Genomic DNA, 12,250 nt, shown 5'->3' with positions numbered 1-12,250 from the left:
TTTTTCACTGAAAAAAAATATATAAAACCATGATGATGGGATTTTTGCTGGGGTCTGTTCCAAACAAGCATGCTCCCTTATGTCTGGGATATGATTTATACGCCGGGGCATCTCTGTAGCACCAAAAAACCTCATTTGTAATGATATGTTGTGACAAATTTTACCTTCTTAAAAACAAACAAACAAAAAAAAATGCAGCTTCTGCAGTTTGGATATTGCACTTGCAATTAATTGTGCAGCCCTAGTTCACACTGCACATCTTTGTAAATAGAATATCTATTCATATATCTTATTTGAGTTTTTGACCTGTTGTTTGAACTATTCAATTAATTGATTCATTAAATAATAATGCTTAGATTAATTAGTTACAGCGCTGAAAGGGGACTACCACAAAAAATGAGTGGAAGTGTATGAGTGTATGACCACACTCCTCACTGAGCAGCTAAAGACATGCAGAAGATGGCAGTGTTTTCCTCACTGTGTGCGCACAGATGAACATTCTGAGAAACAAATACATAGAAAATGTTGCTTATATTTCTACGTGATATAAACATGTAAGAATGTGTGGTTTGGGAACAAAATCAGACAAAAAATCTGGTGTTTCATTTGTACTTTTTCAGATTTCCTTGGACATAAAGACGTTGTTGTTCCCGGCAGGACAGTGGATTTCTGTGTGGAACACTGACCGTGAGAAAACAATGACGGCCACTCAGTGTCTGCTGCAGTCATGTGTGCAGAGCTGGAATGTCTCTGAGAATATTTACTCCAGTGCTTCAGCTTCATACAGTTTGAGGTGAAAAGGTACTTTAGTAGAGTATTTCCATTTTATGTCACTTAATATTTCTCCATCACATCTCAGAGGGAAATACTGCACTTTGTACTTTACTGTATTTGTTAGGTTTACATGCTACATGTTGCTTAAACACACAAACATATTAAAGAATTTCCACACAGCTGCTCGGCTTTCACAAACAGTTTAATACCTGGGAGCTGGTCAAACCTGCACAGGACTTCTGCTGATAAAAACCAACATAAAACCAGATCATTCTTTTTCACATCAGTGACAGTCGTGTTTGAACACAGGAACGTCTTTAGTTGAAAAGCTTCCTAAACTTTGGTTTGAGCATCTCCAGCTCGCTGCTGTTTTGCAACTTCTGCGGCATGCTGCTGACCTTCATGATCACCTCGTGACCTTCGTCAAACAGCTTTTCACCGATCGCCTTCTTCACTCGGTCTCTCCAAGCAATCAGCTTCGGGCGGCCTGCAAACACGTCCATGCCGGTTCCAACAGGCTGCAAAACACACACCAAACGCAACCTCAATACATAGATTCTTTTTGAAAAGATAATACTGCAATTACATGAAATGACAGTAATGTAAGGGTCAGGAGGAAGTCACTGAACATGCCGACGGGGTCTCGAGAATTTTCTGAGAACAACAAATTGTGTTTGTTAGATATATTTTCACAAATATTGGTTAGGACCATGTCTCTTGCCAAAACTGACTGCAAACTGTCCAATAAAAGCAACAAGAGCAACCAACTCATAGATACAGTACATCAGTTTAATTTTGTTTTAGCTCAGATTTTGCACTCAATTTCAGGTTAAATTACCATGATTAATGTTGAGGTCAGCAGAGTTATGTTTGCTATTTTGGTTAAAGAGGTTCTCCAACAATTTAGTGATGCACTTCCATAAAGCTAGGAAGCTACATATTCTTTTTAAAAATCAAACTCCAACCACGCCAACATATTCTGACTTTTGTTCTCTAATATGGGTCAAACTCCAAGTGCTGGCTCCTACATTTCCCATAATGCAACTCAAACTTTGGAAACTCACTCCAGGGCCACAGAAGCCATTATACAACTGTTAATAGATCGCATGATCTGTCCCTCCAGGATTGTGCAGTCCTGATTTTGGGATTGCTGCGGCCTGAAATGACTGATTTCAGCATAGCTTTTCTAAAAAAAAAAACTGCAACGCAATACATTGTAATGAAATTGCAGGGTCAAGTAAATATTGCCAAAATAGCTGTGGCGCTGTCTCAGATTCTGAGCTTATTATTAGGAGCATTCAGGGTCTCCTGCAGACTTAGAACATCTGTGAGTGCAGCAGCAACAGCTCATCGACGTAGCGTTCAAGGACTGTCTTCCTGTGCTGCTCTCCTTCTGCTCTCTCTGCCCAGCTAGTTTAGCCTAATACAGCACAACGTGATCTCATCCCTACTCGTCATATTTTGCTACTTGGAGAAATCCCTGCGGCAGTGCTTAACATTTGCAGTCCAACTGTTAATCTCACACTAACCCAAAAAGGGTTCGACTCTGTCATTAAGTTGTTCATAACTGTTGGATAACGTTAGCTGTGTGATGCTAACAGTTATGCCTGTCTCAGTAGGTGCGTTTCCATTACCCCTAGAAATGCGCAAAACCTAAATAGCGCAATAGAAAACAGGTAATGGAAACACCTGAATTTCGCAAAACCTCTAAAATGTCACTAAAAAGTTTTTACGCTCTCATGAGGTGGTTTTTCATACGTGTCAATACAGATGTATGTCTCAGAAGTGTAATGGAAACACACGTCAAGTGACCCCACTATGTCACCGGACGGGTTCTTTTCCATCCGGTTTACGTCGGCTGCCGTATAACTAAAACAAAATGACACGGTAAGTGTGGACAGAGGAAACTGTCACTATCATCCACTGCCTTGGTCTTTTGTTAAAAATGGTCACGGCAACAGCAGTAGATGCAACCAAAACCACATAGCCAATATCAATAAGTTTACAGACTCTGGACGTCCATTTTTTTCACGCAATCCTGCGAGATGGAGCCTTACAAGAATTACGGCTTAGATGTCAAACACCTTTCAATGGAAACACCTGCAAGCTGCAATTGCACTTCAAAATTGTCGAAATATCGCATTTATTTTGCACAAAACTGTAATGGAAACGCACCTAGTGTGTGTGTGTGTGTGTGTGAGAGAGAGAGAGATTGCTTGCTTTGGCAATATGTACAGTGTTACCTCATGCCAATAAAGCCATTTGAATTGAACTGAATTGAATTGAACTGAATTGAATTGAGAGACTCTTTTTGAGGTGTCTGTTTACAGGGACAATTTGTGTTAACTGTTGTGACTCCAACATCGTAACATCATTGAGAGACTGAGCAGTACTTCTCGTAACTAATAAACTGAAATTCATGTGTAAAAGTGGTGCCCTGTTAAGGCGAGTCTCCATTACACTGTTTATATCACAGAAGCTACATTAAGTAGCAAAAACACCCTGGTCAGTTTCTCAGGCTTGTTGGTGTTTTGCACACAGTGATGAAAAATGACACATTTATTTCCACGAGAGAAAACACAATGTCCTGTGAAATCAACCAGACACAGCTGCAGAATCAGTTCTAACAGTCAGAGGAGAACTCCAGCTGCAGTAGTTGTCGTATCAGGTATAAAGATTAAACTTAAATTTATTTACCAGTAGAAGTAGCAGTAGAAACAGTGGTAGTCTTACCTGCATAATCTCAACTATTGCCACCAGATCAGCCAGAGAGATTTTGTCGCCGATGATGAACGGTTTGTTCTGTAGGAATTTCTCCTCCAGCATTTTCAGCGACTGATTCAGATCCTCGACAGCAGCGTCCATCTTCTCCTTCGGGACCTCGGAGCCCATGATGAGAGGAAAGAAAGCCTGATCGCACAAACACAAAGATCGATGACACTTTGGCAGCACCAACAACAGCAGTTATTCCTGTATGACAGCTGCAAATAAGATTTTTGATTATGTTTTCTTTGATAGTCGTTAATATTCTGTACGTACGTTTTTAAAAATGCAGTCCCACGTGTTTTCTAAATGTAGTTTATTTTAGCCATAATTCTGACACTGTCAACAACTGAAGTTTGGTACAGATGTTCATGGTTGCCAGAGGATGTGTCCTAATGACTTAAGCGATCCCCTGACCTTTCTCTAGCGCCACCAGCAGGTCATCACGAGGATCACATGGGTGGTTTTGGGTGAAATATCTCACCAACTATTGGATAGAAATTTCAGGAATTGAAATTTGGTTCAGACATTTATCTTCCCCTCAGGATAAACTGTTATCACTCAAACTTTACTTATTAAAAAGTTACTGCCTAAAAATATATTATCAATGTACTGAAACACATCTTGAGTATAAATTTAAGTGGTAGTTGTAATAGGAGACTATCAGTTATTATTTAACTAAACATGTCAGTGTTACAAAACAAATAAATGAACAATTGATGTCTGAAGTGTTGAAATGTGTTCACTGAAGTGAGTCAGGTGAGGATACAGCACCGGGTTGATCTGGGGTCTCGTACCCTGAGCAGGAAGACCTTTGAGCCGTGAGCTCGGAGGTTCATGTGCTGCCAGGACAGGTATTCATTAACACGAGCTCGCTGCTGCAAGTTGGCTGGAAACCAGTGATCCGCCACTGACGATGAGTGTTTCTGCACCATGTACTTTAGGATCGCAATGCTGCAAGAAACACACAGCACAAAGAAAGTGGGAGAAACAATGAATGCTCTGATGGAGTGTTTGTGAAACTGTTTCACCTCATTGTTTCTGATCTGCACTGGAAATATTATCAACCGACCAGGAGCAAACAAAGTATATAACTTTCAACACTGCTCACTTTAGAAAGGTCACAAGAAATCCCATAATGTGTGTTTAGATCAGTTTATCTGCATCCAGGCAGGGAAAGTGAAAGTCACCCTAACATTAGCGCTGTAGCTAACGTAGCTAGCGTGCTACCTATGGCTGATCGCTGAAAACTAGAAAGAAACAATGATCCATTGTCCGTTTATTAATCTGAACAAAGAGCATGTTGTCTTGTGGTGTCCGCTCTAAAATGAGCAGTGGTGAGTTATTATACTCTGTTATGATCATGGAGTTAATAAACAGACAGCGTTAGCTAGCTAGTTGAAAAGTTGTGTGTTACTTCCACATTAAATTGTATAATGAGTGGACGTCTCCACAAGTTTTAAGGACAATAAGACAAATCCATGCTTATAAATGTGAGTTTTTACAGTTTCTAATGATGATGAATTATCTTCGCCACATCACGTAACTCTGTTCATGTAAACCAAACACACACTTCTCTACGGAGTATCCATCAGAGAGTATATCATGAATATCGAGATCATAATTAACTGAAGACAAAATTTTAATGTCTACTACAGCCTTCGATAAAAATAAACGTTATCTTAGGGCTGTTTCATAGTCAACACATGCAACGTGAGCACCGACACAAGCGACGCGAGCAACGCACACATTGAACGCAAGCGACACAGGCGACACTTTAAATGCAATACATCGCTCACGCAATAGGGGGTAGCAGAGTAACCGGTACAATCCAGCTAGCTAATACTGCTGTAGCTAGCTTGTACTGCTATTTTATCAGAGTGCAGGGCACTAGAACTGTCACATAAATGGGGGTGTGCCCGCGTACGAGTTCGCAAAGTTTTTCCTCCTCGCCCACCATATTTCATACCTGCTTCTTCTGTGAATAACAAAAAGTAGTTAATTTAAAGTACGTCACTTGCATTATCACCCCCGCTGGCAACACATGGTATTACATGCAACGCTGCGGCGCGTATCAAAAAATGCACACATTTTGAGACGCAAGCACAAGAAAACATTTTTATTCTGGGTATGTTGACCGGTTCTCTCCGATGACTTTTGTTTTTCTGCCACCAGTATGCACACTCAACTGCTGTGATGTAACTGTGACGCCCACTCAAAATTGGTCGATATAAACTATTTAAACACTTAAAAACAACCCCTTGTGATGTGCAAATTTTCAGAACAACAATTAGATACTGTCAGTAATGAAAATAAAATCAACCACACAAAACATTTCTGAACAGTCTATTGGAAAAGAGCATGAATAGTAACCAAAGATAAGATGGTTTGCTCACGTAAGTCCCTAAAGTGACATTAGTCCAAAGACTTCGGGCTGCATTCACACCAAATCAGGCACTGTGGCGATTAGCAGCGGATTTGTGTAATGGCGTGGGAGTGTCACTAAAAATGGCTCATTTGTGGGAGAGTGGAGGGTGAAGACCCACAAGCTGATCGTTTCGTCTCAATTTCTGGGTATTTGTTTGTAAGTTTGTTTATGTTGGCTTTAAAGATCTGTAGAGTTCCTTTTGATTATCATCACTGTATTATCTTTACCACCACAAAAGACACAAGTGTGCACACACAAGCAAAGCGAGAGCTCTCCTTTAGGATAGTAAGCATGAGATGTTACTACATTTCTTTTACTCATTATTTAATTATTTATTTTAAATGCAAAGAGACTGTACAACTTGTGGACTGCAGCCATCTTATGGTCTGATATTGCCAGTTATGTGACTGGCCACCACAGGGTGATGTCGGGTGGCGTTCCTCCAAAGTTCTGTTTCAACATTTTTCCACAGGCCACTGTGTTCTTTTTTATTTATTTTTTTCGTGGCATCCCCTACAGCCCCACTGCCACAGCTTAAGCTGAAACCATTTCCCTCAGTGGAAACGAAGCTTTTATTTACTTTAATTTCACAGATAAGAAATAATCAATTGTGAAGACAATAATGCCTCCAGAAAAGTCGATTTTTATGTCTTGTGTGTGATTTATCCTGGTTTCATATGATTGGAAAAAAACTCTGCTAGCCGCTTGGCTAATTTATACAATGTAAAATGCCATAGGCTTGTGCTAATAACGTTAGCATGTTGTATTTGTGGGGAAAATGTGTCCAGATAAAGACAAGTGTTTGTCTGTGAGTGCTGCGAGTTATAGTGAAGCTGATTTGTGTACTTGTGTTTGAAACTGTCTCCATTAAGCCATGTTTAATGTGTGTTTAATGTGTGTTTTGAATCCACTAAACTTTACAGTACTTCACAGAAACCCTGCTGCTTCATTGAACTGGAATGGAGATCAAAATACCCCCACAGATTAAACAGTAACTATTTTGATTGCTAACTCCAACTGAGGGGAATATAGAAGAGGATGGTTTTATTTGAAAAAAAAAACTGATTATTGTAGCAAGCTTTGAAAGAGCTCAACAAACTCTTCCTTGTAGGTTTTTCAAAAATTATTCTAATCATGTGTCAGTGTGAGGAAGTTGATCCTAATACTGAACAAATCAACGCTGTACCTTTCAGTCAGCACGAAGCTTCCATCCTTCATGACAGGAACCTTCCTCAAGATGCTGAGTTTTCCAAACTCCTCGCTGTACTGCTGCCCTGAGACAAACACATGACAACATGAGAGCACAGATGTGTTCAGATGAAGGAAAAGTCTGCAGTCTGTTTTTTTGTGTTGCCATGTAAATAGAAATAAGAATACATGCACACTGAGTTAAACAGGTTGTTCCACCATTTGGAGAAGAAGAGAAGATGGAAGTATCGGAGTGTGGGGAAAAAAAAAGCTGGTGTTTTTCTTTTGGTTCAAACTTTCCCTCCCCTTTTCCTTCTTATCTGCTTTCAAACACTTCTCCTTTCTTTATTTTCTTTCCCCAACACATCTCTGTTATACTCGATCGCCTCAAAGACACAGGAATGTTTTGTCTGGATGCTCTGACCTCTGACCCTCGACATCCCACCTGCTGTTTGCTTGTAAAGTCGGTTATCGAGGAGTTAACGTAACTCTACTCCTCGCCGGATGAGCCTGTCAGCTTTCTGGGTGAAATGTAACAATGTAAGCTGATAGCCCACAGGAGGACGGTTTCGTGCTTACAGAACAAATTTAAGGCCGGAGGGATGGTCAACTCCAACTCCTGCAGGGTGTGTTCACATAGTTACAATCACAAAGCCAAAGAAAGTGGCTACAGATAGAACTACACAGATATCTGGGGCTAAAGCTTACACAACAAGTTCAGCGTTTGCCGGTTACTGAACTCTGCAAACTCAAACATCTGGAACATTTGTGTACATTTCTAAAGCTCAAAATAAACTATGTTAAGCAAAGATAGTTTGGATTATTCGAAGTGGGGTTATATGAGGTACTTAGTGTCAAAGTGTGTAACCTACAGGTGAGGGTTGGCACGCTCCCAGTTTGGAGAATCACACAGAGTACTGACACAGAAGCTAAGTAATGTACTGTTGTGGACGGGAGGCAGCAGCTTAAACTACCACCAAAGATTCAGTGTCAGTTTAAGTGGATGCTGCATTTAGAAAGTTTTCACAGCTTTACCTTAACGTCAAAAAGCCCTTTCCCTCAGGAAAGCCGTGAAGATCTAACCCATCTATGTTCTGATCAAAGCCACCAGACTCCATTGACAGAAACAGTAATCTTAGATCCTGGTCTACTGCTGTCTCAATCTGTTGGTTTGTTTTAGAAGTTGACGTTGGATTTTTAAACGTTGATATAATAACGATAGTTTGGAAGCTGATAGCTGATTTATTGGCGGACATCTCTCCACAATCCCTGGAAAATAACTGAACATCCAAACCAAAGTAATATATAACCAAATAGATATAAACATCTGGAACTCATTTTCAAACTAACTGAAAAAAATCTAGATGGTAGTAATTTAAAATTTTTGCCCATCCCTTTCCGAAGAGGAACTGAAGCCATTATTCTGCTCTCTTCAAGCCGCCAGACTCCATTGACAAAGACAGTAATTTTACCTTGCCGAACACAGGAGCTGCTGGTCTACTGCTGCCTTGACCAGTTTGTGTTACTGTGTGACTCTGGTAAATCTGAACTAACACTTTGAAACACCAAAGTCCGGCCATAACAAACAAACTAACCAATCAAGGCAGTGGTAAACCAGGAGGTCCGGTGTTCAGCGAGGTAGGATTACTGGTTTCGGAGGGTGTAGAGATATTGGCCAATAAATCAGCTATTGTTCAAAACTATCGTTATTATATCAACCTTTAAAAATCCAATATCAACTTCTACAACAAACCAACTGATGGAGGCAGCAGTAGACAAGCAACTCCATTTTTACGGAGCTAAAATGTTTTTGTCAATGGAGTCTGGTGGCTTTCATTAGAACATAGATAGGTTAGATGTTAATGGCTTCCCTGACGGTAGGGTAAAGCAATGAAGTGTGTTGGAAAACACAAAGACTTTCTTGACCAGCCAAAGAAAGTTTGGCTGGTCAAGAAAAACAGTATCAGTTTAAGTGTACGCTATATTTAGAATACTTTCACTGCTTCATCTTTCAGTCGGTCATCTAACCCATCTATGGTCTAATCAAAGCCACCAGATCCCATTGACAAACATTTTACCTTGCAGAACAAAGGAGTTGCTGGTCTACCGCTGCCTTCAGTTGGTCAGATGGTTTGTTTTAGAGGCCATTCCACACCGTTGGGAAAAAGCCTATAGCCGATTCAGTTGCCAATATCTTTCCACTCTCCCTTAAAAAAATCTGACAGTGGCAAAAAATCACTTAAGATTTAAGTCAAAATAATACATACCTTAATAAATATATAGTTTAAATCTGGAACTTATCATCAGACTCAAAGTTATTAATAAGTAAATCTATATGGACACACACACATTCATACACTGGTGGCCGAGGTTATCATACAAGGTGCCACCTGCTACTCAGTGTTTAACACACTCACACACCAATGGAACAACCACTGGAGGCAAATTGGAGTTCAGTATCTTGCTCAACGATGCTTCGACATGCGGGCTACAGGAGCCGGGGATTTGTGGACGACCCACTCTACCTCTGAGCCACAGCTGCCCCAATGCTGAACATCAAGCTAACTGTTACAAATCTAAGCAGTAGTGACTTTTACTTTTTTGATTTATTGTTTTTCCCACCCATTTCCAACAAGGAAGTGAAGCCATTATTCTGCACTCTTCAAGCCACCAGACTACATTGACGAAAACAGTAATTTTAACCAGTTATTTCGACATACGAAGCGGCTCCTCGTCCACAGAGATCATCATGCTGCACCGCCATGTTTCTACAGTAGCCAAGAACGGACAAACCAAACACTGGTTCAAGAGAGGGACATTTGTGATTTCATATTTTCTTATAGTTAGCAGCCCCTCCGCAACAAGCAGCAGCGGAAAAACACAGATTGTTTAAAGTGAAACTGCATTATTCGGGGATTTTACTGGTTTAAATTAATATTACCCTGCAGAACACGGGAGCTGCTGGTCTACTGCTGCCACTATCAGTTTGTGTTACTGTGTGACTCTGGTAAATTTGAACTAACACTTTACAACACCAAAGTCCCACTATAACACGAACAAACTAACCGATCGAGGCAGTGGTAGACCAGCAGCTCCCGTGTTCAGCGAGGTAAAATTACTGGTTTTGTCAAAGAAGTCTGGTGACATATATAAGTTTCAGTTCAGTTCCTGGACAGAAAGGGCTGTCTGACAGTAAGGTAAAGCAGTGAAAATATACAAAATAAAATGTACAAAATATAGCCACACACCTCATATAACACCACGTCAAAACATCTGAACCAACCCTTTAAGGCAGAGTGTGAGTTAAAAGTCTTACTAAAACTCTCAAAAATCAGCAGTGCATGCAACCACAAAGTTTTGTCCATGTGTCTGTCTGGCAGTGTGGGATTACCTGTACTGAGGTCCACATGTTTAAACTCAAAGGGAATCCCAACTGCTTTGGCAAACAGGAAGACAGAGCGGCAGGGCTGGGAGTGCAGGTCCAGATAGAGCTCCATCCTGTCAGAGTCCGAAGGCTGCTGTGATTTCAGTCCTCTCCTGCAGCGCCTGTTATCCTCTGTCTGCCCAGAACTCCGCCTCTCCTCTCTGTGAGGCTCATTGATTCTTAAATGGTGGCGACAGTTCAAAGTAAGCAGGCTGTCAGGGTTGAGCAGTCCGACCTTTGGCCTCAGCTTGGCTCAACATTTTGTAAACACAGCGGAGATTATCATATTTTTATCTGCTGACTGTTCCTCTGCACTGCGAGCCAGTGTCCTCTCTGTATAATGAGTGTACAGCAGCAGTCCTCAAGAAAAGAGGGTCTGACTTACAGTAAGTGATCACATGAATAAAGATATTTATAACTTCTCCTTTGAAGACCCTGTCTTCACATGGTTTGCACCAGTTGTCACTCTGATTACACAAACTATGATTTCATATAAACTAGCTGGTGTTCTAGAAATGGAATATAACACTATAAGTATTTTTTCTTTACTGTATAATCACCCGAAAATAGGAATCACTGTGTTTTTGTTATCTTGGAATGAGACGTTTATCTACACAGCTGACGAGCAGCATAAGAAAAACATACATTTTCTTACAGTAAAAACAGATTTATTCAGGGATTCTACCGGTTTAAATTACCGGATCCATTTGTTTCGGAGAGGAAGAGACCTCTGTGGGTAATTTGGCTTCTGGTAAAAACCTGTTCTATCTTAAGCTGCTATCTTACTTGTGCTCCACTAGATCTCAGTTAAATATTGTACTTTTTACTCTCCTACATTTTCTTGACAGCTGTAGTTACTTTGCACATTTAGACAGAACATTTGAACACACAAAATCTGCTCTACCTTGACCAACTACAACATTAAATATGCCTGAATGCTCCGCGTTAGTATTTTTACTTTTGTTTCCTAAGAACATTTCGTTCCTGAAGAAGCTGTGATGTAAAACCTGTACTTGTAAGATAGTATTGCACATTGCCGGATTGTTTCTAGACTTGCGTAGCCAGACCTACCTCCACAGTGTTGCGTCAGCGCTGAAGAAAGATCTGGAAGCCCACATTATTATTATGCTACAGGCGAAAAAAACATGTCTGTGTTTCTTTAAACCAATCACAATCATCTTGGGTGGCGCTAAGCCCAGGATGCAGCGATGGTGCCCTTGCAAAGTAGTGTCGGGGGGAACTTGTTTTGGGAACTGCCCATTGGTCCAACGACATCCCATTGTTCTGACCATATTAAACCCATTGTTCCAAAGTCCCGCTGTTCTGAAATCATCATGATGCCCTGTGGTTAAGGTCTGGTTAGGTTTAGGCACAAAAACCACTTGGTTAGGGTTAGGAAAAGATCATGGTGTGGGTTAAAATGAAAAACAAAGTGGCAATCACATATCGGAACAACGGGATGTCGGAGCAATGACATGGACCCCTTGTTTTGCACGTGGGGAGGCGAGCTCTGTCATTAAAATGGCTATGCAAAAGAAAATGCCATGAAAAAGCATCAACAATCAACTTTTAGTGATAAAAAAGACAAACATAATTTGATAATCAAGTATGATTATACTTGAGCTACGTGGATCTAGCAAAAGTTTACTACGATAATAACACAATAGCTTGTG

The 12,250-nt window shown here is 40.6% G+C and overlaps 1 protein-coding gene across 1 annotated transcript; it reads right to left on the bottom strand.

Moving 5' to 3' along the window:
- Positions 1 to 958: 958 nt before the first annotated feature.
- On the bottom strand, positions 959 to 10,718 carry gstt1a (glutathione S-transferase theta 1a). Its single transcript, XM_049579624.1, has 5 exons — positions 10,545 to 10,718; positions 7,152 to 7,239; positions 4,335 to 4,491; positions 3,508 to 3,684; positions 959 to 1,292 (listed from the first exon to the last, which is right to left on the bottom strand). The coding sequence occupies exons 1-5, from the start codon at positions 10,648 to 10,650 to the stop codon at positions 1,092 to 1,094; spliced, it is 729 nt and encodes a 242-aa protein (XP_049435581.1). The 5' UTR covers positions 10,651 to 10,718; the 3' UTR covers positions 959 to 1,091.
- Positions 10,719 to 12,250: the final 1,532 nt, after the last annotated feature.

Source organism: Epinephelus fuscoguttatus, linkage group LG6 (assembly GCF_011397635.1).
Source record: "Epinephelus fuscoguttatus linkage group LG6, E.fuscoguttatus.final_Chr_v1".
NCBI lineage: Eukaryota > Metazoa > Chordata > Actinopteri > Perciformes > Serranidae > Epinephelus > Epinephelus fuscoguttatus.
The sequence above is the reverse complement of the archived record's forward strand: the minus strand, read 5'-3'. Positions and strand labels throughout refer to the sequence as shown.

Bases quoted from the DNA above. Each gene is read 5' to 3' on its own strand.
- gstt1a (XM_049579624.1), bottom strand. From the start codon at position 10,650: ATGGAGCTCTATCTGGACCTGCACTCCCAGCCCTGCCGCTCTGTCTTC. The intron at 3,685-4,334 runs GTACGAGACCCC...TTGTGCGATCAG, and splicing joins CAAAGGTCTTCCTGCTCAGG to GCTTTCTTTCCTCTCATCAT. The intron at 1,293-3,507 runs GTAAGACTACCA...TGTGTTTTGCAG, and splicing joins CAATAGTTGAGATTATGCAG to CCTGTTGGAACCGGCATGGA.